Below are 27,804 nucleotides of genomic sequence, written 5' to 3'. Positions count from 1 at the left end.
TCAATGGAAAGTCCTTACCAAATCCAAAGTCATAGTCTTCACTGCTTAACTTGTAGAAGTCAAACTGCCTATGGTTAACGGCAGCATTGGGTATTTCTGGTTCCACCTCCATCTCACCAGGAAGAATACCTTCAGGAATATCACCTTCCATTAGCTCCCAATCTTTAATTGTAGAAATTGTAAAAATGTAAATGCATTAGATGCTGCTCACTAATGTCGCCAACTTACTTTATACACAACGTTTTCACCAAGTCAATAAGTCACAAGCATTGATGCAAAAATCTTGAGCTTTCAAATTTACTCTCAATACTGATCTGAAACACACTAATCATTTTCAATTTGGCCAACTATTTAGTACATCAACATTCAAATCCAAGTGAGGGAGGGTATGATAAAAGTGAGAAGCCATTAAAAATAAGCCTTCATTGTCTGTAGGAAATGGTCGCTTTTGTTTACAGGTATATGGTGGGCCTTAGGTAGAGGAAATGAAAGAGCAAAATTTCAAATGAATTTACGTTGGCGCCACCCTTCCTTCACCCTTGCTGTTTCACATACATGTGGAGGAAATGATTAAAGAGGCATTGTATGACTGGAGATAGGAATGACAATCTACAGGGAAGTTGTAAAATCAGTTAGGTCTGCTGATGACCAAGCCCTTATTTGTCAGTCAGCAAAGGAGTTGCAAAATTATTGAGTTAATTGGAAATTCAGTGCTATAGATATGGGATGAGAATAAATGTAAATAAAACAAAGGTCAGGCGATTTTCCAGAAAAGGAAATGCTAAGCTTAACATTAAAATAGGAGGGCAAAAACTAGAGCACGTGGCACAGTTCACATATCTCAGAATTATTTTGGATCAAAATGGTTAAAGTCGTAGGGATGTAAGGTGAAGAATTGCATAAGGCAAAGAAGCTTTCTTAAGGAGGAGGGAATTGATAATGGAGACATTAAGTAAGGATGTTAAGAAAATGCCGGCTAAAAACTTTGATATGTAGCATAGTTATGCACAGCATGGAAACATGGTCTTTGAAGCAGGGTGATAGGTGTAGATCAGAGGCTTTTGAAATGTGGGTTTGGAGAAGGTTAAGTCGACAGAAAGGAAAACAAATAAGGAAGTGCTTTGCATGGTGGGGAAGGAGAGGGAATTCCAGGGAGAAATCATAAAGAGGCAGGAAAAATGTATGAAGGGCTTATTTATTGGCAGTGGGATGTTGAACACTGTGATATGTGAGAGATTGTGGGGAAAACGAGGAAGGGGGGCAAGAATAGATAGATAGATAGTGGTCTTTATTTGGGCGAAATTGAGACCAAATGGTCCCTTCTTCCATTTAACCCATAACTAAGAATAGGGGATAGGGATGTTGAACGGAATGAAAGGAGGAAGGAATTATAGAGAGTTAAAGGGGGACTAGTAGGAGAGAAGGATAATGGGTTGGATTTTGTTACGAGATACAAGGGAATTGCCCCTTTACCGTTTGGCAGCTTGATTCTATGCAAAACCTACCTTTACTGGCAGATTACTAATGATAATTACATTGTCTTGAGTTAGGCTGATAACCTGAGGAATTATTTATTCCATACTAGCAGCATTTAACATCAAGCGAACATAATCGATGGTTTCAGGCGTTATTTTATGGAATCGGTTCATTCTTAAGCAGATAAAATAATACTTTGTAATTCCACAGATTTATTTCACAAACACACGACCCGGGTTTCGACGTACAACGTCATCTTCTGTGTTGTGAAATAAATCTGTGGAATTACAAAGTATTATTTTATCCGATCAAGCGAACAGTTTTCCTTCCCTCCAGACAAACATATAACTCCACATTGAGCACTGATAACCTTCTCCCAAACTTGACCTTCACTATAATAATAAGAGTATAATGATTGATTCTTACCTTAGGGATCATAAAGCTTTAATTACCGATTTATCACATCATCAAAAGCCGTAAATAATTGCACAAGTCTCCAAGGCAAAAGATAATTGACTCCAGATTCCATTAAAGACATTCCTGCTTCCCTGAACAAGGCTACTTGGGGGGGAATAGTTTACAGCTCCCATGGAATAAATGAAAAATGAAACAATTCCTGATTTCTCACTCTTTTTAACGGCCACTTTCCTCCAAAAGCAATTAAATCAAGTAGGGCTCAAAGCAGAGCTAGGATTACTCTTTAGATAATAACTATCTCCCAAGAATTAAAACCTCTGTGGATGATATACAAAACTAGCCATGACAAAGACACCAAGCAGCAGTATGTTTGAGTGCATAAAATACTACTCAAGATTAGTTGCTGAAACAAAAAGAAATTTTAATGCCAATTCAATGTTTTCCTCTGATAAAAAAACCAAAATGGCCAGGAACATAATTAATAATAGTGGTAGAAAAGTATATCAACTGATTCTACCCTCCAAAACGATATAATGACGACTAAACCCACTAATTTTAAGGCCACTTTAGAACTCAGTTCACTGTTATTTTAGAGCACAATACCATTTATCTCCATCCAAACTGCAAAAAGAAAATAAAATTAATCATCAGCAAAATTAGTGCTAAACATTCAGCTATATGGCATGAGGTTCCGTGGTCACTCTTTTGAAGGGGAATTGGTGTAACTATATTTTAGCTCCTGTTATTCATTAAATAAATGCCTCTCGGCCTACAGGAACATTTCCTTACAAAGAACAATGGCAGATGTTATCCATTCTCGAATTGCTGCCATCAAAGGTGTTCGGCATTATTTACTAGCTTATAAATTTTTAAATTCAGCACAAGATGGCCATTTCAATACTATGGGCACTATTGATAATTATGATAAAAATGGGCTTTACTTCAGTTGTTTACAAGGTAACATTGAAATCATAGGTGGGTAGGTAAATTTAGAGGAGGCGAACAACAAGAGCAGGCCATTTGCGCCATTAGGGATGGATGAGAAAGGAGGAAGGGTGGGGGGAAACCTTGCGCTGGCATTAGCCCACTCTTAACGAAAGGCGCCAAAGGGACCGCAGGTTAACCTCCCATCCAACAGACAGCATTCTCACTCAAAGTGCTCTCCACCCCAAGTAGGGATCGGGATACCACTGAAAAATATCTGCTACCGCCGGGATTTGAACCCAAGCCCTCGGGGTGGGAAGCCAGTCCATTAGCCACCACACCATCCCAATCCCCACTTAGGGATCATCCACATTAATTAAATAGCTAAAGGAAAACAGAACAAACATATATACCCACATACACGCAATCATACTCCTGATCATACCAGGATGCAGTCAGGGGAGTTCCCAAAGGATCTCCTCTTGGGTCTTTGCTATTCTCATTTGTTATTTTTCATCGCAAAAAAAGAATGATTGCCCATGCGTAAAATTTGTTCACAGCAGCCTGAGGCATGTCATATACATATACTAAATTTCTTGGCCTTTTTATCAATGAAATATTTTAGCAGTTAGAGACATATCAACTCTCTCCCTCTCTCTTCATCAGTGGCCTCTGACAGCTACCTAATCAGATGAATAATTAAATTAACCAATGTGGAAATGGTCATCTCTACATATTATGGCCATGTATACTGTAGATGGCATTGTGACATGGGGGATTATGTCCAAAATGGTCTATCTCTTCAAATTGCATAAATGGGCCATTAGGATCATCTTCAATGCAGAAAGACATGATAGCTACAGAAAACTTTTTAAACAATTAAAAGTTCTTCCATTAGGGTGCATTTTATTAATCATGGCATCATGTAACTTAAAGAATAGAAACCTATATTAAATCTGATAATTATACAAGATTTACATAATTATCACAATATAAATAGACAGGATTTTATTGCAATACATAATAATCTTAGTGTGCATAGGAATGGACAATTTTATACGAGTTGTAAATTATTTAACAATTTACCTTCAGCTATTAAAAATGAGAAAGTTCTTGTTAGTTTTGAGTCAAAATTAAAAAGTAAAACCATGAAAATTGCTTCTATACAGTCAATGAACTCAAAAATCTGTTAATTTGAGGTGTTAATTGGAGTAATCTAATATTGAATTAGGGTGTTCTGAAAAGTTTTTAGCCTTGCTAATAGATGGCATCACGACTCACACGATTTTTCCTCTCATGTTGGCTTATTGTGAGTCGATGCTGTGTGAAATTGCAAGCCATTGCATCCAGCAGTTTGCTAAAGATAGTCGTTTGAATCGGTTCCAGTGCATGTGTTCTCAGAAATGGAAAAATTAGAGTATCGTCCAGCGATGAAATTATTTGTAAAAGAAGGTTAATTGCCGACTGAAATTCGAGGGTTGCAAATGTGTATGGGGACTCTTCTCCTGCAGTTTCCATTGTGAAGAAATGGCCAGCCCAGTTTGGGCGTGGCCATGAAACCCTCAAAGATGATCCACAAACAGCGGAAATCATGGAAAAAGAGCACGGTAGACTTTGTAAGATTGGCATACGAAGGTGTGCGAGGAATTTCTAATAAAAACCATAGGGATATCAAAAGAACGTGTCAGTTACATTTTGTACATGATGAAGCTTTGAGCAAGATGCATTACTGCGAATCAAAAATGCATTTGGACGACACTTTCCAAACAGCGCTTGGTGTGCTTTGCGAAAAACAAGAGGGATTGTCTTCATCGATATGTGACAATGGTTGAAACATGGAGCCACCATCATCTCACCTGAATTGAAACAACAATCCATAAGGTGGATAGAGGCCGGTTCTTCAGCTCTGAAGAAGACAAAGAAAGGCCATGGTGTTGGTTTTTTGGAATGTCCAAGGAATTCATTTGATCGACTATCTTCAAATGAAAAAGCAATAACTGGGGAATACTATTCTAACTTGCTCATGAAACTGGATGCAAACATTCCTGAAAGCAGACTTCCCACTCAAGTGTGTTGGAAATTGGGGAGTTTGCATTAAGAAGTGCTGGCACGGCCACCATATGCCCTGGATTAGGCTCCCTCTGACTTGCATCGCTTTCAAAAACTCAAACATTTCCTTGCCGGTCAATGTTTTCGTCCAGCCAAGAATCGATTGTGGCTGTAGACAAGTACAAGTACTTAGCCAACACTTCTGGAAGAACACTAAAGAGACGGGATAATGGCACTGGAACACGGCTGTATGAAATGCATTCATATTAAAGGCGACTAAGTTGAAAATAATTGTTGTTTTTCATCATCAGGCCAAGAACTTTTCAGATCACCTTCATATCTACTGTCATCTGATATTTTGACTTTTTATGTTTTGATGGGTCTTATATATGTAATTACATATATTCAAGACCAATAAAGCTATTTCTTTTTTTTTAAATAAGTATTTTGGATAAGGTTGAACTGAGTAGTGGTGATGTTAAAAGAAGAATTGCATTTCGAAAATAAGCATTTACAAGGACATGGAAGTTGATTACAAGAACCTTGAAGGAAATACTAGTGAAAACTTAACTTATTATAGCGTGCGGAGAATAATTTGGTTAGATTCAGAAATTTGGCCATTGAGACAAGAGGATCTACACAATACTGTCTCAAAATATAATAAGCCGCCACAAGGGGGTGTGGCGGGGGAAGATGCGTGTAGATTGGAAGTCTTTGAGATGCAACTAAGAAGAAGAATGAGAAGAATGAAATGGACTGAAAGGAAACCCAATGAGTAAGTTCTAGGCATGATAAGGGGAAAGCGACAGCTGTGAAGATGAACTTAAAGAAGGCAGGACAAGTGAATGCAGGAGGTAATGAGCTTCTGAAGATGGTAATAGAGGAGAGAATACTGGGAAAGCAAGTTACAGGAGGTAAAAATTATGTAGATTTAATAAATAAGCTATTTTAAAAGGCAGTATGGGCTTTCAAAATATTTGGCATCAAGTTAGCTAGGGCTTAGAAGTACAATATTGTGTACTCAAAGAGGCCATCAAATATCTATGCCTAGTAGACTACTTGTAATAATAGTCATACAAAAGAATTGCTCCTTAATACCAAGGAAAGGAAATATAGATATCCGTCTTATCTTATTATTAAGTATTCTCATTGAGAAGAAAAGCTCTTTTGTTCCAATTCCACCCTTGACACATGGATGTACGTCATAGCTTAAGTCATCTGAGTACACTGGAGGGTAATTTAGAATGTTTAAGAAAATTTTCAAGATCACCAGACCAAGATAGAATTTTAGTTCCCATATTTAGAGTGAAATGCAGGTGATTTCAGCATCATCCACGTTTTTGCAAGTACGTTTTACATGTGTGATAAAATGTATTGAAGAGCAGGGAGGGGACCAATACCCTTATGTGCATAAGGTCTATGGCAAGATGAATGTTTCTTTAGTTAGCTATGCAATGGTAACTAATGATATGGTTGGTCAGTTGACAAAACAAATGATTCATGAAAGATTCCTCTGTAGAGAGATCAAAATTCAAAAAGGAATTTCATAACTCAGTCAACTCATGTCACATAGAGCTAACTACCAAAGTTGATCAATGAGGATAGCAGGAAAAATTTATTTTAAATGTAAGTAACTTTTTAGGATGTAGAAAACATTATGTCTAACAAGAGAGATACAACTCTGTATAATTTTCTATCCAACATACCCATTATGTCAACACTTTCAAACACAGATTTTGCTGAAGGGTACAAAATTATTGAGGAGAAAATATAAATTTATCTGAGGAATAGTTACACAACTGTTGTAACTGTATTAACGATTTTTGTAAGGGATGAAGCAGATGTCCCGAATTCAAGAAGAGCAGCATCAAAGAACTCTGAACTACACCATCCAATGTTGATTCAGAAAGGGAATTTTCCCATTGTGACAAAATTTTAACATAGTCGAGGACAAACTTGAGGCAAGAAAATATTGAAATAATGACTGGCTGACTACATCAATGTCGAGCAAATGAGTTTCAATTTAGTGTTTATTTTAAAATTTGTATTTCCTTAATGCAAAAATATTTTACAAGATCATTGAAGTTCTTCCTATGATTAATAAAATAAAAACCTAAGATCTTGATTTCCTGATGTAACTCACCCTTTTCAGTTTATTTTATTTCTGTAATAATTTTTATCTATTTTTAACTCCAACTTTATTTATGGGTTTTTGCCCTTGAAGAGACTGGCTTTGGAGCTATTTCTTTAACTTGTTTTAACTACCATAATGACACATCATTTTGCACATTTAAAAACTAAATAATATACAGTATTCTAACTCTATTTTGGTAATTCCTTGTGTGGCATTTGTGCTGCATTCCATGACTGATCATAATTCATCAATTGTTTTATTCAATTTAGTAAATGATTTTAATAGAATTTGATGCTTACTCATGCCCCTTTTCATCACTCTGGGCACTTCTGTTAACTGCCAATCAGGGCTTTTAGCTCAATGTGGTTAGATGGAATAAAATGCTACAGAAAATTGAAAATCCATTATATTTACACCCACAAATTGCTTGCATAAGAGTGTCAATCTATTCTAAGGGAGTAAGGCACTAAAAACATAAAAAAATATTACATGAATATGGCATTCATTATTACAACTCCTCATGGGGTATAATCGACAACAACTATGAAGCATATTCAAAAAGTTAGGGTCATGTTCTTAAATTTACACATCAGGATGTATGTCAGGATGATGTTGTACGCATGCCATGCCATCTGTTGATTGTTTCCTAAGCCACTGAAGTTATTGTGTTGATTCAGTATTCGCTTGCCTTTTGGTGAATGCAAATAACAATGTCCGCAAAAATCCTTGCTCCCACCAGTTACAAAGTGCGTGCTGTGATTCTATTTTTGTGTGCAATAGGGATCATCAGCTGCCCTAATTCATCAGGAATTATACCGAGTTTTGCAGACCTCGAGTATAGAGTGAAGGAAAGGTTGAACAATGGTGCCGAGGCTTCAAAAATGGCCACAAATATGAGCACGATAGAGAGCGGAGTGGTAGGTAGCTAACCAGTGTCCAGACTGAAGATATTGTTCAACAAGTGGACCAAGAAATGCAATCTGATCATCGACAATTGGTGCCCTGGATGACCAATTTCCTCTTGTTGGATGCACCACTATTCACCCAAAGGCAATGGAAAAGCTCTGATATCACAAATACTGTGCAAAGTGGGTCCCGAAAATGTTTACCGGCCAACACAATGAGCAGAGAATGTTGACTGGACAAGCATTTTTGGATCACTATCGACGATATTGGCCTCGCCCCTATTTCCTCTTCTTGCACTTGAAACATTTTCATGGAGGAAAACAATTTGAGGTTAATGGAGAACTCGCGTCTGTCGTTGTCAATAGGTTCAATTCCTAGGAGGTGAACTTCCATGCCGAGGGATTATAGAAGCTGGTGTACCGTAAAAAAAGAGCAAAGAAGTATACGGCCATAATGCAGAAAAGTGAAGTAATTTTTTAAGAAACTAAAGTCGTTAATAAAAAATTTTTATCATGGATACATTTTTTATGACCAAATGGACCTAACTTTTTGGAATAACTCACATATTTTGGTTTTTCCTGAACATACACTTCAGGGAAAAAACATTTTTGATTGAGATAAAGGTGATGGAAATAGTTTACTATGGTAAATGCTGGTAGGCAATGCAAAAAGCCCAAGGGTTGATGTGCAAAATGATTAGGATCTTACCTGCATAGCTGGAGTAGTCCAACGGAGGAACCTGCTCCACATTCCATTGTCTTCTGGTGGGAGAATCCTGACATTCAGATTCTGAGTCGCTAGCTTCTTCCTTAGGATACTCATACACACAATGGTACTTTTGTCTCTTGAAGGAAACATTCTTCTTATGATCCTAAAAAAGTAATTAAGATACATACTACTATAGTGACATGAATATTTCTCCAGCAAAAAAATTGAAATTTCTAAGTTTAGAAAAAAATTACTCCATACATTGCCATCAATAAAATGTTTATCAACCTGGATTATCAGTTTGGATTACAATGGACTCACAAAAGGAACTTCTGGATCACTTACATCAATTTCTTCATCCTCCTTTGTTTGCATGTTGGAGGAGGAAAATTACAATTACTTGATTGCTGACTTTTGAGTTTTCCCTTAGCACACACATGCAAAAGAGCTCAATGAGGAAGCCCATAATGTGAATTGTTACAAAGTTAGCTCAGTTAAGAGTTCGTGGCACATTAAAGTGGTCTGGAAATGCAGCCAGTGAAGGGGAAGAAGTATGGAAGGGAAAGCAAAGCTTCACCTCAATTCAGGAGGGGAGGGCAAGGCACTTGATATTCACTTTCACCCAAATACACTGTTTGCCGCAGTTTAGGAACTACCTCAGCTCAAATTCAATTTCTGAGCACGTGTGCCTGGAGTTGTCAGTAAAATTATATGCACATCTACCACTGGAAAAAGCTCATCAACTTGCAGAGCATGATTCTATGATGTACCAATCCCAAATTGTCTCTATATGAATGCATAAATATAAAAATAAACTGAAAAGTTGATTAGGAGACTGCAGTACAAAGGCTTTAAAATATTTCACCAAAAATAATTCTCTGAAATTAGCTCATAGCAAATAGAAACATTCACACATGAAACACACTACATTAGGGTGGTGCTTAAACTTTGAAATTTCAAAGATATTAGAATTCATTCTTAAAATATGACTGATCTCTTGAGGGAGCGTGTACGTTTCAGTCTTTGAGTTGTGTGACCCACCACATATGTATGTGCCAGGGGTCAAAGTGCAGCAAGGATAAAATTTACATTTTTTAGGGTGATATGGCCATCTTAAGGGTAAATAATTCATCTTCAGAATTCCTCTGACATGGAATTGTCATTCAGTTTGGTATTTGCCATCTTTGAGATACTGCTGATGCCATCATTGAGATACTGGCCCCCACTTGCCAGATCCTGACATACTGCAGCTTCCAACACCAAGCTGGTTACGTCCTGGGGTGATGCATAGCAATAAATGTGCATTTTGCCATCTGTGACCATACTCAAGTAAGTAGGGACCTTTGGAACAATTCCTCCTTTTGAATCAACTTACTATCTTTCATGAGCTTTAAACATCATTCTAATTTGTCATTTACAAGGAATCAGCTCTTAGATAATACTCTTGCCCGATGATCTAGATAGGACAAGCGAAATACGAGGGTGGTCCCAGAAGTACCTGGCCTATCCTAGAGATGGCAGTAGTTGCTTGAAAAATATCACTGTATTAGAAAGTATTCAATCTATAAATCATGCATTTAATTCAAGTTTGAAGATGCTATGTTGTTTAGTATTTGCTTGGCAGCCTTCAATAGTGAATGTTTTCAGTAAATTTGTGAAAATGGAAAAAAATGGTCATCGTTATTTGATAGAATACGTTCATTTAAAAGGCTTCAGCCCAACCAATATAAAGGCTGAAATATATTATACTCTGGGTGAGTCTGCTCCTTCATTTACAATAGTAAAATATTGAGGTAGCAGAGTTTAAATGAGGCCGTACGAGCTGTCAAGACGAGCATTGCATTGGTCGACCAAATGACGACTGCAGAAACGGTGAAGAAAATCCACGAAGTGATACTGGATGATCGTCGTCTGAAAGTGAGCAAGATAGCAGACATAGTAGGCATTTCAAAAAGTGTGGTACATCGCATATTAACTGAAAATTTGGTCATGAGAAAGCTGTGTGCAAAATGGGTGCTCACACTTGAGCAAAATCAGTGTCGTGAAGATGTTTCAATTGAGTGTTTTTTCAAAGTTTCACAGCAACAAAGCAGAATTTTTGCATCGTTTCATAACCATGGATGAAACATGGGTCCATAACTTCACACCCGAGACAAAAGAACAATCAAATCAATGGATTTGAAAGGGATAACAGGATTCAAAGAAGGTAAAGACCGTTTCATCTGCAGGCAAGGTCATGACATCCGTTTTTTGGGATGCGAGTGGGATAATTTTCATTGACTATCTTGAAAATTGAAAAACTATCAACGGTGAGTATAATGTGAACTTATTGCGATGTTTGACTGAAGAAGTAGAGTGTTTCGTGGTACATTTTCATGTGGTAGTGATGTTTCAATTTCTTGCTTGTTGTGTCCTGGCTTCCGTGTTGTAGGATGGCTTTCGTGCTGCATTCTGGGGTGCAGTTTTTAGTTGTTTTGCGGTATATGTGTTTCCATGAGTATTGGATGAAGGGATTTTTGCATGAGTGTGTGCGCTGCTGTGGGTGTAATTTTCCGTGTTGTTTTTTTTGCATGTGGTATTTTTCCTTTTTACGGTTGGTGACCTAACACCCCCCGCCACACGCCCTTGCGGCGGCTTGCGGGGTATTATGTAGATGTAGAAGAAATCAAGGAAAAGCGGCTGCATTTGGCAAAGAATAAAGTGTAGTTTCATCATGACAATGCACCAGCTCACAAATTCGTCATTGCAATGGCCAAAATTCATGAATTAAAGTTTGAATTGCTCCCCCATTCGCCGGATTTAGCCCCCCTCAGATTTTCTGTTTGCAAACTTGAAAAAATGGCTCGGTGGTCAAAGATTTTTTAACCGTGATGAAGTGACATCGGCAGTTAATGGCTAATCTGAGGAGCCAGACAGTTCTTATTATAAAAAGGGTATTGAACTTATTGAACATCGCTGGGAAAAGTGTATAAAGCTGAAAGGAGATTATGTTGAAAAATAAATACAATTTTTTCCAAAATGTTTGCGTTTCCTTTGTTGAGTCGAGTACTTCTGGGATTACTCTCATAGAACAAGAAAAAACCAAAGAAAGAAACAAAACTTCCTATGCTATTGATATTTTGCCCTTTCACACATCCTATTCCACTACCTTATAATTCCTTAGCAAGCTTTTATTTCAGTCTCCCTTTATCAGCTTTTATGGATGACTATTTCTTGAAACCACTATGGAGGTAATCAGGCGAGCAAAGTGACATGATTCCTTCTTGGTCTCAGCATGGCTTTATGTCAAGCCATGCTCCTTCAATCTCAACCGTTAAAAAGTGGGCAGCAGAACTTAAACGTGGCCAAACAGGATGGGAAAACTACAGGATTTGGGGTACGATTTGCTCAGCCATCCTCCCTATCCCTCTGATTTAGAACCCCAAGACTTCCATCTGCTCCCAAACTTGAAGGAATTTGTTTCTGGAGAGCGCCTCGAGTCCAATGAAGAAGTTGAGAGGGCCGTAGATGGATATTTTCACAGCCTTCCAGATTCTCTCTTTCGGGAAGGAATACTGAGATTGGAGAAATGCTGGACCAAGTGCGTCGAAGTCAAGGGAGGTTATGTAGAAAAATATAATAATTTTTTGAACTGAAATTCGCAATCGTTCAATGTCAGGCCAGGAACTTTTCACCTAACCCTCATTGAGAAAAAAATAAGATTTCATTTAAGAAAGAAGATGACTTCATGAAGAAAGCTTCAGATGAAGTCTTATCTTTTAAAGCAAGAAATGATGTGTGTCAAGAGCCTAAACTAAGCTAGAAATAAATAGGTGAAATGCTAAGCATGTAGCTTTAATTAGTTATGTAAACAGAATGAGAAAAACAAATGTACACTTATTAGCAAGTTTATCGGTAATGTACTAGGCATTTCGGTTTGCAGAACCATCATCAGGTATAAGACTGGTCAAATAGTGGATACACCATATTTATACATGCTTGAGTAAAATAAGGGCAAAAGACTTGATATCTCAAAACTTGAAATTGTACAGCTAAATGTAAATGTTCTGTTAAATGACCCAATTCGTAAAAACAACTCTCCTCTCCTCAGAATCCCGTTTCCACAGCAAACAGTGAAACTCCCTCTCTCCAACTGACTCCACTTCCGAGGATTTTCCCATTACGCACCACCCCCTACCCTCCACTCGTGCGTGTGCGTTGAATAACCTTTCCCTGATTATGTCCTTCTTGGAATTACTCATACCTCACCCCTCAACCTGCCTCTGTCTCTTCCACGTCCCCTTCCTGCCTAACCCTTCTGCATGCTTCCCTCCTCCCTACCGACAGGGCACGAGCTACCTGCCACCGTCCTCCCAATAATGACCACACGTGCTTATCCTCCCTCCCCCTCTTTTCACCTCTCCATTTCTTTGGTTTCTCTGTTGTCTTCTCCATCTTTCCCCTCTTTGTTCCCGCCTACCCTACTCCTCAATCTTTCCTCTCCCTTTCCTCATATGCACAGGTATAAATATCATGTATTAAATATTTCACATGCCTTGTACCTGAAGATGATTCTGTGAACCAAAACGCAAAGTACATTACCAATAAACTTGCAGAAAAGTTCACATTTGTTTTTCTCATAATGGCAAACTTCCACTACATCTTGCCTAAATCTGTTGAATGAACATGTGAACAGTCAAATAGTTGTAAAAAGTAAGTATTCGTAAATAACCCACAAAAATGTAGTTTATGATAAAAGCAATTAAGAGCAATGTAATCTTAGATTGGCATTTTGGGGGTACCATTAAAAGGGAACCCTACTTAAAAAAATAAATCTAAGCCTCACCGAAGGATAAGATTTTCAGGTCATCCAAGGTGCTCTTTGAACATTCCCAACCATTTCAAGTTAAGCGAAATATTAAATACTTCATCAAAGATATTGCTTCCAAAGCGACTACCACTCTTCTTCTCTCTGACATTGTCATTTACTTCCCAGCATGATTTCCAGAGGCAGAACTCACGAATGAGAAACACAGACCTCAAGACCATTAATCAACATTTTTCTGACTAAAATTATAGACATCATGATTCTTGTACAAATTTGATCATTCATGAATGACTTCAGAGTAAACATCTCTGGCCTCTGCTTCAGACTCTAGCGGTGGCAGAGGAAGCAAGGGAAGGGTATCCCAAACACCAAACTCTGAACCGAAGTAGAACCTCTTGTCATTAAATTTTAATTTGGGGAGGAGGAAAAAGTTTAGATGCCTTCGCTTAGCCAGACTTAATGATTAAAATGTCCACTTTTCAGACTATTAATGATTTTTAATTTAATTTACAGTTACCTTCCTCATGATATTGAAATTCTATTAAATTATCAATGCAAAAAAGTATCATTACCATAATTAATAGCTTTATGGTACCAGGAAACAAATATTTCATGAAGGAGAGTTGACAAGATTCAAATGCTTTAAATTTTGCATAATATAAGCTTTATTAACCTACCAACGGCATCACCCTGAAATCCTCTTAAGTAAATAATATCAGAAGGACTTTCACCATGCAGAAGTCCAGGTTGCTAGTGATAAATCTCATCCAAAGGTAGGGCTAGAAATTGAAAATCAAAGTTGCTTCCATCTGATTCAAAACTCTTCGATATTATTCTGGAGGTGGCAACGGCATTATTATTGAACACTTGTTGGGCATGCTTGAAACTATACCTGATTTTAGCACTTGACAGTAACATCAAAGTTTATCACCTTCCAAATAGTGATTACTACATCTATTTCAAGGGACCATCGGTAAAACTTGTGTTTAATGGAACAATAAATATCATTATTATTACCTTCAGAATCTTTCTAATTAACCAGCAGAGTTGCAAAAATTATTCAACCGGTGTAATGAATAAAACCGTTCATAATTGCCCCCAATCATGGCTGGCAAAGGTGTGAGTTAGCTGAAGTGTGCCTCCCCTTCTACAAATAGGAGAGGGGATGGCTGGCCATTGGTGGCAGGAGAATGTTCAAACATCAGGGCCATTACAGCTGAAAATGTACACCAAATTGATTGCAAAATAAAATTGACATTTTCAAGTTTAAACCTGAGTGTTAGACAGTGCAAAGTTGCCACTGGGGAAGCTTGTCGAGGGAGCAGGAATTCATGGCAGGCACATACTGAACATCTTGCATCACCACAGAGATAACCATTTAAGAGAATAAACAAAAATGTATTTGAAGAATTTTTAAAATTCGTAAAATGAAATGAAAATAAAGATGGCAATGCATGAATGGCGTAAATAATACCTTTAAAGAATATTTAAATAAATCCCATGAAATTATTTTGAAATAAAGTTCATGAACGAAGCTACTTTTAGTGGAGTGTCATCATAGGTTGTCTTTAAAAAATGAAAGATATTCCAAATTCTGGACCATTCCTTTGAGAAGCAACCAAGACTGAATCAGAGCCTGCATCATTTATGAATTTAATACATACAATTTTCTAAACTAAAATAATCTTCATTGATGGGGCACCTGTGAACAGGAAAAATAGTAATTACCTATGTGTAAGAATAAATAAGCTCTCAGGCTGTATGGGAGGTCAGGGAGATAAATACAAGTAGTGTTTGAGATCACTCCTATGCAAAATATGTGCACCACAGGCCTCAATAATAAATTATGCATATAAACTTAGTAGTTTCAGGAATAAATTACGTAAATGGCTTACAATAGTAACAGACATGATATTTTCTACAAAATTTATTCAAATGAATATTACAAATTTCATCTAAATAAGGCATCTTCTGGCAGCATTTAAGCAATCATCTCAATATGTAGAATATAAGCCAGAGAGGGAGGATGCAGGAAAGGGGTGGGGGAAGGCGGATACCATTTTATAACTTTTGGTAACGAATGCAGAACCTTAAGTTAGCATTTGCTGCTCTAAGCAATGTCCAAATCACGTTCAAGTGTTTGAGTGCTTTAAAAATGCTGATCATACATCTCTGCCCACCAAACATTTATTGGACAGTGCTCATAGCAACAAATTCCAACCTATAATTCTACACTCCTGGTCTTAAAGTTTAAAATTGGTTTCTGCCTCTTCCTCAACCCCCTCCTGCTTCTCTCAAACCACCCCTACTTCTCCTGCCCACGATTTCTTACATTCATATGATGGTTTCTGAGTGTAGCCTCATTCTACTGAAACCCAAAACATTTATATAAATAAGTGGTGTGGAAAGTGGCAAGTCTGTTTCTTCCATGGAAACACAATAAAGTGGAATTTTGCTCAATGAGCACCTTGCACAGTGAGCAAAAATATTTTTTTAAATGAGTCACACGATGAGTGAAGAGGAAAGTGGAATTCCCGGGATGATTGCATGCCTGCTACTTCAGTTTGTGTTTGGCACTTGTTCCGCTAGCATTTTAGTGTCACTAGTGATAACACATTTTCCCATACTTGTGTTCACTTACGTGTGACATGCTGTTTGTGATTTTTTTATGGAAAGTTTAATAATAGGTGGCTAACGTACTGGCTCTTCACCAAAAGGGCCCAGGTTCGAATCCTGGAAATTACAGATATTTTTCAGGAGTAACCTGATCCCTACTTAAGGTGCTTTGTGGAGAGTACTTGTGATACGTCACAGTGGGCAGGCCTTTTCTGCAGATCGACATATGCACTAAGGGATGGCCATATCATGAAAAGGCACTCTTTAAGGATAAGATATCTATTAAGTATGTCATTATGAGATAAGCGAGTTCTTTGCATCTACACTTTGTCCTATCTTTTTTGCTTGATATGATCTCCCTATCTATTTTCTCTGGAACCATTCCTGTATGATTCTTTCTTTTTGTTTTTTCATAACAGTTCATCTACATCAATACTCTACGAGCCACCAAAAAGGTGTGTGGCAGGGGGTGCAGCAACAGGAGGAAAGGGTAAGGGATGAAGGGGTTAGGGTTTTCAAATGGAAGGGGAAAGGTGGGGGAACCTGCAAAAAATATATATAAATATACTATTATAACCCTGCGCAGTCGCTACCTTGTACGTTAATACTTATTATGTCGAGCCTACTAGTGGGGGATTTCGATTACAAGCATTCTGGTCTCTTATTGTTCTTGGAAAAAATGACCATTTAAAGCCGTCAGTCTTGCAGTCTATCTCTGTAATCTTACATTCATTATCCCTCCGCCCGTAATACGTTGGGGTTCGTATTATGTTCTTGATGCCATCGGAAAAGGACTCATCTTTAAATGTTTTTAATAAGTTTAATCTAAATTGTAGCCGTCGCTGTTTAAGGGAATCCCAGCCTAAATTATCTAGCAAAGTAGTTACGCTACTGCATTGGTCATGACAATTTTTGACAAATCCAGCCCCCCTCCGCTGAACTCGATCCAATTCCGAAATCAAATTTATCTCTGGAGGATCCCATATACTGGCAGCATACTCTAGGTGGGGCCTGACTAGGGCAAGAAAACATCGTTCCTTCACTTTTTCGTCACATTTACCCAGCACTCTTTTTACAAATTCCAATTTTTTATTAGCACGACCGCATATTTCTCGTACGTGCTTTCCCCAGGACAGATCGTGAGTCATTGTTACACCCAAGTATTTAAAGGAATCTACCCTCGCGATTTCTGTTTGTTTCACTTTGTAACCAAATGGGGGGGTGTTACTCTTTTCCCAAAAATGTATTACTATGCATTTTTTCAAATTTAATCCCAAATGCCATGTATCGTACCAAGTCTGGATTGCATTTAGGTCATTAGCTAACGTGACTCTGTCATCGCAACTTCGAATGTCCCCATAAATCAATGCATCGTCAGCAAAAAGACGGAGCCTGCTATTAACCACGGCGCTGAGGTCATTTATGTAAATAAGAAACAAGAGGGGGCCTATGACACTTCCCTGTGGTACACCCGACGTGACCTTAACAGTATTGGATGATACACCATCCAGGACGACTGTTTGAACGCGATTTATTAAAAATTGTCTATTTCAGCATATAACACTCCCGTGTATTCCATAAGTTTCCAACTTCACGAGTAACTTGCAATGAGGGACTTTATCAAAAGCTTTTTTAAAATCTAGGAATATCGCATCAACTGGAATATTACTTTCACCGGAATGCATTATATCATGAACAAAGAGTGCGAGTTGATTTTCGCAGGATATACCTTTACGGACCCCGTGTTGGTTATTAATCAATAAATCTTGGCTATCGAGGTACCTCATTATTGAACTAACAATGATGTGCTCAAGAATCTTACAGGACATGGAGGTGAGCAATATTGGCCTATAATTACTGGGGTCCTCCCGGTCTCCGTTTTTAAATATGGGTGTCACAGAAGCTATCTTCCAGCCGCTTGGCACGCATTCTTCTGCTAATGATTTCTTAAATATTATTTCAAGATAAGGGGCAATATCAGACGATAGTTCTTTATACACGCGAGCCGGTATCTCATCACGTCCCGGAGATTTGTTGGGGTCGATGATTTTAAGGAGTAACTCTATTCCGCGGGTGGAAAAGTTGATTGCTTGCATTGGCTGTAGAAATGTTTTTGGAAGGTTCTCTGGTATATTCTGGGAGCATTTGTTGAAAAGACTGTAAGAATTAGTGTGATATGTTGGTTTTATCTAAACTACTAAATGAGTTTACGGTGGACTTTTTTCCCCTGCACTTCCCTGATGTAGGACCAAAGCACCTTTGGGTTATCGTTTGAATGTTCACCTAATTTTTTTCCTTTTGAATTCCTCTAGCGCCTTCCGGAAGGCCTTCTTGGCAGTGGACCTAGATGCTTTGTAATTCTGTATGGTTTAGTTGATTTTATCAGGGGAGGAATCGTTAACCGCGTTTTTCATTCTGGCATGGCACGCCCTTTGCCGTCTTAGTGATTTCCGAACTTCAGAGTTGTACCAACGGGGTTCCTTATTCTCTCTTATATATTTTCTAGGCATGAATCTCTGTCTTGCTGAACGTGTTATCACAAGAGAATTATTCCAGGTATCCTTGACACTCCTGGTTTTGCTTAATTCGTCAAATCTAAGAAAGAAACAGTTTAACTCACATTTTAAACCATCATAGTCAGCTTTATTGAATAAATAAATTTTTATCTAATGTTTGTTAACTTTTTCCATGCTTAGGGAAAATTTAGCGTTTACAGCCCTGTGATCACTGATTCCATCAATAACTCCTACATTTAAGACCTTTTCGGGTATATTAGTAGCTAATAGCTCAAGTATGTTCTTTCCCCTTGTTGGTGAAGTGACTAATTGATGAAGGGAATTTGAGGGGAATGTCAATAAGAGGGACTCACATAAATCCTTGTATTTGCCTTCATTTATCAAACTGTAGGAATCCCAATCTACTGTGGGAACATTAAAATCGCCACCGATTATTAGTCTATGCTCATTGCTGTAGGATGTAAAGCTTTTTATCTGCCTTTCTAGATCTAGTATTGAGTTAACGCCAGCATGGGGTGGTCTATAATACGCACAGACATGTAGGCAGTTGCGAGGACAAAAGGCCTCCTTACCGTCTATAGTCACAGTTGTTAGATTTCTTTCTTGAGAAAGAGAAGTAAAAAACCTTGTATATAACCCCCCGTAATGGATTCCAAGAGGGATATGCTTTTTTTGAGTGACAATAATGGAGAGAATAAAGTAGAACACCTGGACTGAGATGGAGAAGTGAGTATTGGATGTGATAGTGCAAGTTCAAGTGAGGAGTTTTGGTCGGGAGGCACTTTGTTGAAAAGAAATGGCCGACTAGGAAGAAGTCCAGGCCTCAAAAGAAGATGTCAGTTGTGCTGCGCACAAAGTAAAAGGAGGAATATAGTGTACTAGTGCCCCGACTGTATGGCAGGCCAATATATAGAGAATTGTTTCAAATTATATCACACAAAACTAAACTTTTAGCAAGGAGGTTCGAAACTTAAAGGCAAATAAAGAAGTGAAAATATAAAACATAACGTAGGTAAAATTTTTACTAAAAAGGATAAGCAATTTAACAAAAGGTAAACTTTTTTTTAAATTTTAGAATAATTCTTTAAAAAGATATAAATTATTTTCAATACTGCTGCAACAGGGAGAGATTTTAGAAAAATTAAATACCACGAGTGGGGCCCAATCATTTAAATACCAATACCGGCTTGAGGGGTTAAACTGCGGGCCCCGTGGCACCTTTCGATAAGAGTAGGTTAATGCCAATGCCGGGTTTCTCTCAATCCTTCCTCCATTCCCATCCACCCCTAATGGTGCAAATCCCCTTCAGCTGTCAGTCGCCTCCCCTAAATACTACTACTACTCAGATGCAAGCTCCATTGATTTCCCACGGCAATATCCATAGTGGGAGGGGTTAATGAATTTTGGCTCTCAAACTGCTCCAGAATTTGAGTAGAGGTAACGGTTTCAATATTTTTTCAATCAGAGATAAAACAGTGATGGGCTGTCAGAAAGAGTGCATCACCTTTTTTAAACACGGGAATAACTTTTGATAGTTTAAACGATTCTGGGAAGTTCCCAAAACAAGAGCATTTATTATTATGGAGATACAATGGGCAATTAAGTGTCATTATTCTACCAGTATCTAGGGAAGAGGTATCCTGGGACCATGGCAGGAGACAGCTAGCACAAATAAAACCGCATTATTTCTAATTTAATCAGATCATAATACAGAGGTTTTATGAACCAATCATACTATGAATTCATTTATTTTTTTAAGTAAAATATAGTTAACATAATTAAGGAAGGCTACAATATAAATTTAAAATATCTGCCTTAATCCCATGAAAAATCTTATATTCATTACATTTCACACACCAGCATGTATACAGGATGGGCACCACAATGCATTGATAAATGTTCATTGAAAAAATGTGCATTATGTACAGAAAATAACAAGATGCCAATTAAACAAATCTAAGCCCCACTACATTGCCCCCACCATGCTCATTGTTATGAAATTTGATCGTAGGCATGCCTCCAACAGATTTGCTCGCAATGAATTTATCCCAAAAGAGAAATGAAGGAGGAAATAACCAGAAGGGCCCTAGAAGTAGAAATATGACGAGATTGCATGGCATGCAATACATTAACTAGATGATATTTTTAAATGCCAGACAGCCTGAAATGAGAAAACTATTAAAACACCAACAAACCACAAGACTTTCAATGCAGTTTAAACGTAAAAACTATTTTCTTATTTCAAGATGTCAAATATGCACTAGGGATCAACATGTTCACTAGACATAGTTGTTTAAGAGTGTCAAAGGTTAGCCAATTGTTCAATTCAATTACGAATATCAGTTGAAAATGAATAACAACACGAAACAAGAGAGGGCAGGAGAAGGAAAGAGAAGAAGTTGCTTTGTGATGGTCTGCAGTAATGTCACCAAATATTTCATATGCTAACATTTGAACACATATCATTTTAATAAGTTTCACCACAAAATAACAATGGTTAAGACCACTAACATATCATTGTCATACCATTGAGAAAGCTTCAACTAAAACCAATGCAACTTACCGATTTCCGATCAGGACTGCGTAGTGATGAATGGCCTGGTTCTGCAGCACTGTTCCACACAGAAGGAATAAACTCCATTACACTTCCTGAGCTGTCACTAGCACCATCGTCTTTCTCTCCATCACACGCCTCCTCCTCATCTTCCTCTTCAATTACAGCCATAGGGAAATCAGAAAGACTCTCATAGACCTAAAAAATACATAGCGCTAGTATTAAGATAAAACGACATACACGATACACAATTCGTCAAAAATTGAAACAGCAAATAGAAGTAAATTATGAACAGAAGGCCACGTGAAATCATCACACAATTAAGGAAAGGATGAGTGAAAGTAACCGCAGTTCACTCCAAATCAGCTACTTTATCAGATATGCACAGATATTAATATTTACTAACAGTGCCAAACATTGCAATATTCATATTTTTGGCAACGGATCCTCTTGGCTAAATATCAAACAAGGCACTCGGATGTAAACAAGCCCTATCTCTCTCTCTCATGGGATCGTGGTCTGATGATGTTGCAGGGATTTATTTCAAAGGGCACCTGAGGAGAGAGCCAAGAGAGGGTGGGGAATCCAAAGGGAAGCAAACGGCAGTGGTGGAGGAAGGAGGTGGGTGAGGAGTGGGGAAGGCGGGCAATGTTAAGGCTCGGCAAAGTTGGGAAGGGATTAGAGAAACCATGAAGGCATGCATGGCATTATCTAAAGTAGGGCTTGTGGGAAGTAAATTGGAATTAATCTTGAAAGTCACGGAATGAATACTGTTTCTCCAGGAAAAAATATTCCAATCATGCCAGGATAGTTTTATGATGAGGTGGTGGGACTGAAACTGGGTCACCTGTTTTGTCAAATTAATTGACTGGAAACCATTCACATGAAAGATCATCATCAACTACCCAGAGGAGGAGGCAATGGGAGCATGCTCGCATTCCCTTACCCTCTACTCACTATTAAACCTTCTCATTTATAATACCACTCACTTGATCGGTTTAGGTTTATGAATTTACTTATCAATGGCACATATAAAAAAGATTATACGTTAAGACTATGAGCTATCACTTGGAACAAATTTAGCGAAAGTCCTCATTAATCCAAAATATAGAATTACATAAGACTGTAAATCAAAGTAGTTCTTGGATATAAAATATCAAAGTGATGAATTCCAATAAATTCAAATTAACTACCTATGACTCTGATTAGGGTTAATTATTTTTTAAGAATATTCAATTTTAATTGCAAAATTGTTTTGCCATTAGTGTTTGCTCATGGTCATTTTGTATGCTTTGTACAACACATCACATAAAAAGTTATTTTGAAAAGAGTATTGATTACTTCAACATGTCTTGGAAGACACAAAAAAGCAGGCAGCCTATGGCTCATCTAGAAGCAAAGACAATTTCTTACCCGGGACACAGATTCCAAGGCAGGTCCGTCTACAGCTTGCGGAATATCCCTTTCACCCTCCTAAGTCCAGAAAACACCATATTCCCCAACACACCACATCATCAGCCAATCACCAAGTAATGACAGAACAGACAGAAATTGAAAGATGTAGTAGCAGGCACAAATGAAAGAAGACACCCACAAAATCCCACTTCCTTGGACACTTCACAAAGACAACACACACGGGTAAACTTTCACAGGATCTCCTTTGGGTCAAAGTCTTCCACTTCAGGTAATCTTTCGATGACCTACTCAAAACCAGCGTGCCAAGGCCCTTCGGTGACACTCTCTGCTTTTCACTCGGAAGCCCTTGAGACAATGGCTGAATGAATCACTGAAACATTGACTGAAGAGGAAGAGATGACCCTAGGTAAAGCTAGACAAGGCTTTCCTGAGAAGGCACACAGGAAAAGTACCAGATCCTATTACACATTTTTGCCATTTATTAAGGATACAAGATATTATGAAGCATGGATTTCTACAGCTGCATTGGTGTTGGTGCAAGGGCTCATGAACTAATGAGGCCAAAGGGCAATGATTCAACAAAGACCTCAAAAGCTGAAGCATGGAGTTTGTAATGATACTGTCTCTCATCTTGGCAAGGAAAAAGCAATTGATGAACTCCACAACGATCAGTGAATTTCCAATCATTTATTCAGCAAAGCAGGACAGTGACTTTGGCAATACACAGGGTACGGCAGTTAAATCTGGGCAAATGAAACTTTTGTTTAAAAGCAAATTTATTAAAAAAATACAAATGAAAATGAAAATCCTTTTACCAAGAAGTATTGGTATCTATCAAGAGTGACATTACTCAATGTAATTACCCCCTTCAGCTGCAATGACGACCTACAATCTTGTCCTGAATCGATCGCACGCACTAATTAAAACAGTGCTGTCCACATTCGCAAAAGATGCTAAGATAGCTTTGAGCAGAGATGCGACATTAGGGTTCCTTGTCTTATTATTGGTGACTCTTTCGACTACGCGCCAAACATACATAATAGTCGATGGGGTTCAAGTCCGGGCTATTCGGGGGCCAGAACTCCTTTGACCAGAACGTGTCAATGTTATCTGAGAGCCAGTTTTGGACTAAATGACTCGTATATGAGCTGGTACACCGTCCTTCCATTGAAAGACATATTGCCTCCCCGAGGCCACAGTTAACAACCACCGTTTCAAGACATTCTTCAAAATTTGCATAATTCCTCCGAAATCAGTGCCCGAGCGTTTCCTTGAATGAGGTTTCCTTGCCGGGATAGCAAAACCTTCCCCACACTACTCCGAAGCATTATACTTGGCCAAAATATCATAAACAGTTGATCTGGGGTACCCGAAGAATCAAATTATTTCAAAATATAACGCCCAGCGCGATAACACTTTTGATAATAGTGGTTCTTCAATTCTACTCCACACTTGTACATAACATCTCATCCAGTTTGAGGCTATGACTATTTACTAGATGCCTATAGATTTCAAGGACGCCCATTGCGACCTCCAGTGGAACTATGATATGGCGGGAAATTCAAATTGAAATTTGTCTGGATCTAAGCACCGCACCCTGTATACGTAGAATTAACTTCATTCAAATTTACAGATATTAGAGTAATACAAGGGGGGGAGGAAAATAAACATATTACTAGTACTACTACATATTACTTGCTACACATGTAGAATTAACTTAATTAAAATATACAGATATTAGAGTAATGTGAGGGGAAAAAAGACACATAATACTGTAGTACCACTATGTGTATATTACTAATTACACATGTAGAATTTACTAAATTAAAATATACAGATATTAGAGTAATGTGAGGGGAAAAGTGACACATATCACTAGTACAAAGGACTATTAATGAGTTCATTAAACATTACTGCATGTGTTTTACCTCCAAGTGAAAGTAAAAAGAAAACTTCCTGAAAGCTGTCCACACAGCCCAAGTTCATCCATTATATTTATGATGTACCAAATCATCACGGGCCTTCAATCCAAGGATAGGTTTGTAGCATACATACAAACTATCCCTTTTCTTACAAATCTCTAACGTCCCTCTTAGATTCATGCACTGACTTTTCCATATCTTGCTTCTCGTAGTTCATTCTGGGCCTTCCTCTGCCATTTCCTCCCTTCAATGGCTCCTCCAACTATGACCTTCAGCAAACTAATGTGCTTCAGGTTATGTCCAATCAGTACAACACTCTTCTTCTCATGAGCCTCTTCCACAGGGTCAGGACACTCTTCACCAACTCTTCCGAGTGCTTCTTCATGTGTTAGTCTCTATACCATTTTCCTTTGAACTTTCTTCTCTGGCATCAAATTTCCATGGTCTCCGATCATCTCTTTTCCCAAATGCTGCTATTATCCAAATCTCAAGTCCATAGAAAAAGAAACTCCATAGCTAAGTTTTAATCCATTACTTCTTCATGCCTATGTCTTTGCCATTAGTAATTATGAGTTCCAGCTCGAGTTCTTCCAGACTGAAAATCTTCTGGGTCATTCCTCTTCCGCTTACTATATCCCCCTTGCTTCCTCAATCACTAGCAATTCTGCTGCACAATCCTCTTACACAAACAAAGAATGGCGAAAAGGTTTTCCCTTTATCAGTTTTGCATCTAAGTGAGTAAAAGAGATAATGTTACCTGAATTTTCAGTTATGACGGTGAAAAAAGTGTCATCTGGGATGAATGTGGAGTTAAAGACTGTTGGAGAGAGTATTTTAAAACAATTGAACTACTCATAGATGACACATTATGAAAGTAATGCGCAGGATTCCATTATGACGCGACTATCCATGGGAGTGCAGTAGAACTGGTCGGGAAATGTGGTGGGGGGTCTGCCCTTCCAACACAGCCGGTCGCCAGTTTATTCCGAGCAATCTGAGCAGAAAGACATGCCTCTGCGTGAGTGAAAGTGTATTTTTCCACTTGGTAGCATGGCTTGATGAGGCACCACACGTCCTTAATCTTGACTAACTTCCTGGCCCGGAGCAACACTTCGGTGATCCCCCAGCCCCCATACAGTCCCGACTTGGCTCCGTGCCACCTTTTTTTGTTTCCCTGACTGAAGAGAGACAGCTGAAAGGAAAGCATTGGAAGACTACGTGGAAAACATCCAAAAGCATGTAAAAACGTTCCTGAGAGAGACATTCCCTTTGAGAGGAGTTTCAGGGTGCCTTCAGGGGCGTGGCAGACACGTCTCTGCAAGTGTATTATTGATGCAGAGGGAGAGTATTTTGAAGAATTTTAACCTTTTGCACTTGGATGTCAAGTGTGACTCGACACGGTTAGCAACGGCAGCAGCTCGCATGTCGAGCCACACTCGACACGGAGTTTCACCACGATGGGAATTGGGATTTTTGTCTATTTTGCCAATAACTTTCCTTGTAATCATCTGCATGAAAGGAAAAGGAAAGTTAAAAGCTCAATTAATAGCATGGCTTGTTTTATAAATGAATAGTATCGACCCATGATGTCGTCGTCGACATAAATGCCGTCTCCCAAAGGATGCCACCACCTACGCAGATGTTTTTTGTAATCTATTTACTGTGTTGTAAGTTCTTTTTCATTTGCATTGTTTGCCCTTCATTACTTGGAAGTCAGCTAAATGTAAAGCAATGTCTTTTATAGATTATCGGTGCCTGAAAAAAGATCGCCAGAATGTAAAGTTACCTCAGTCAGCTGATCCTTAGTTCATTGCTTTCTAGTTTTGAGTCTTTCGTTTCCTTTTCTTCCTAGTGTCCGCTGTCTCATCAAACATTCTGCCTGCTCTTTTCCTATCTATTGCATAGTCAGGAATCTTGAGTAGGAGGGTCCAAGATATGATCTATTATATTCATAGTAAAACACGAACCTTAGGCCTTTTCCTGGAATCGTGCTTTTTTGAGGTTGCATCATCCTCCTGTGGTAAAAAAAACCTTCCTTATCTTAGTCTCCGAGGTTTACTTACGTTTCTAGAAGCATAACTAGGTGTTTTCCCTAATGACAGAGGGTTCTCTTACAACAGATGCTTTCCCTTTGGACGAATGCTTTGCCAGCTAGTAGTTGCTCATTCTGAACGATTTTCCCCTCCTCACGATGGATAAGTATTCCAAGGAATTAGAAAGCAGCTGTTTCATGAGGAAAACTCTAAAATGGTGGCGTAAATTGTTTTTCTGGGGGCTTGAGGTCAGTGTTGTAAATTCATTTATATTGTATTAAGAATGCCACCAAAGAAAAAATGAAAAACCGATCTCACATGTGAAATTTGTTAGGAAACTAGTACACAATCTCTTTAGAGAATTCCGAGATGGTACACAAACGTCCAGGGTTAGATTACCATCCACAAACATAGAGCAACGTTTAGATGGAAAACTCCACATAATCACACCTCACCCTAACAAAAAACATAAAGATTGTGCAGTTTGCTCTGACCGAAAAATCAAAGGAGGAAGAAGAGAGACGATATATATCTGTGAGACATGTGAATGTAAACCAGGTCTTCATGTTGGTGAATACTTACAAAAATATCATACCATGAAAAATTATAGAGTTTAAATTATGGTTTATCAATAAAGCTATCAATAATTATGTCAAAAAATCCAAATAAATAAGTTTGTATGAAAAGAAACTCCAGTTTTTCATTCTAGTGCCACGCTTAGTAAATTTGGGGTATTTAAAAAAATGAATCCCGAGTAGACTAAGGCAATCGAGAAAAAAGCACCCGAGGGCAAAGGGTCAAAATTTTGTACAAGCACTATCAACTGATCTATTCTTCCCAGAAAATGCGCATTACTTTTATAGTGGACCATGTATGTTGAGAATTTGAAGTTAACTAAGTGTTGTGGCGTTCAAAGCAAGCCAAATGTCCTGGATGGTGAAAATAAATGCCAGGAATTTGAACTGGGTGTAAAAGAGGTTTAAACAGCATTGAGAATTTAAAATAATCGAAAAGCTGCAGATGTAGATAATTTACCCAGTGAACTCTTACCACTTAACAAATGTTTGCAAACTTGGGTTAGCAGTCATTTAGAAGAATATAATAATTTGTATTTAGTATAAAAAAACATAACAGCCATGCTGAATGTAAGAATTAGGGCCAAATGTTTGGTGAAGTAGTAATGGAAAAGCCAGAGAAGAAAACTTGGACAATATCTGAGAAGTGCTGTGTTATTTAGAGTCTGGTAGAGGAATCGGATCATTTGTTCGCACTTCAGAATACCTCCCATATATTTCCTGGACCGCAAGATGCACCTTTTTTTACTCT

General features: G+C 38.2%; 1 protein-coding gene across 1 annotated transcript in view; it reads right to left on the bottom strand.

The window, feature by feature from the left end:
- The window catches only part of LOC139685452 (uncharacterized), a 112,537-nt gene that overhangs the window by 8,684 nt on the left and 76,049 nt on the right, over nucleotides 1-27,804 (bottom strand). Inside the window, exons 12-16 of the mRNA XM_071582473.1 lie at nucleotides 22,521-22,580; nucleotides 21,117-21,305; nucleotides 8,960-8,977; nucleotides 8,615-8,777; nucleotides 19-162 (exon numbers count right to left, since the gene is read on the bottom strand). Coding sequence (XP_071438574.1) covers nucleotides 19-162; nucleotides 8,615-8,777; nucleotides 8,960-8,977; nucleotides 21,117-21,305; nucleotides 22,521-22,580 — 574 coding nt within the window. The remainder of the gene's footprint in view (nucleotides 1-18; nucleotides 163-8,614; nucleotides 8,778-8,959; nucleotides 8,978-21,116; nucleotides 21,306-22,520; nucleotides 22,581-27,804) is intronic.

This window comes from Hetaerina americana, unplaced genomic scaffold (genome assembly GCF_022747635.1).
Source record: "Hetaerina americana unplaced genomic scaffold, ioHetAmer1.1.p SCAF_112, whole genome shotgun sequence".
Lineage (NCBI taxonomy): Eukaryota > Metazoa > Arthropoda > Insecta > Odonata > Calopterygidae > Hetaerina > Hetaerina americana.
Note: the sequence above shows the minus strand (reverse complement) of the source record. Positions and strands in the feature narration are given on the sequence as shown.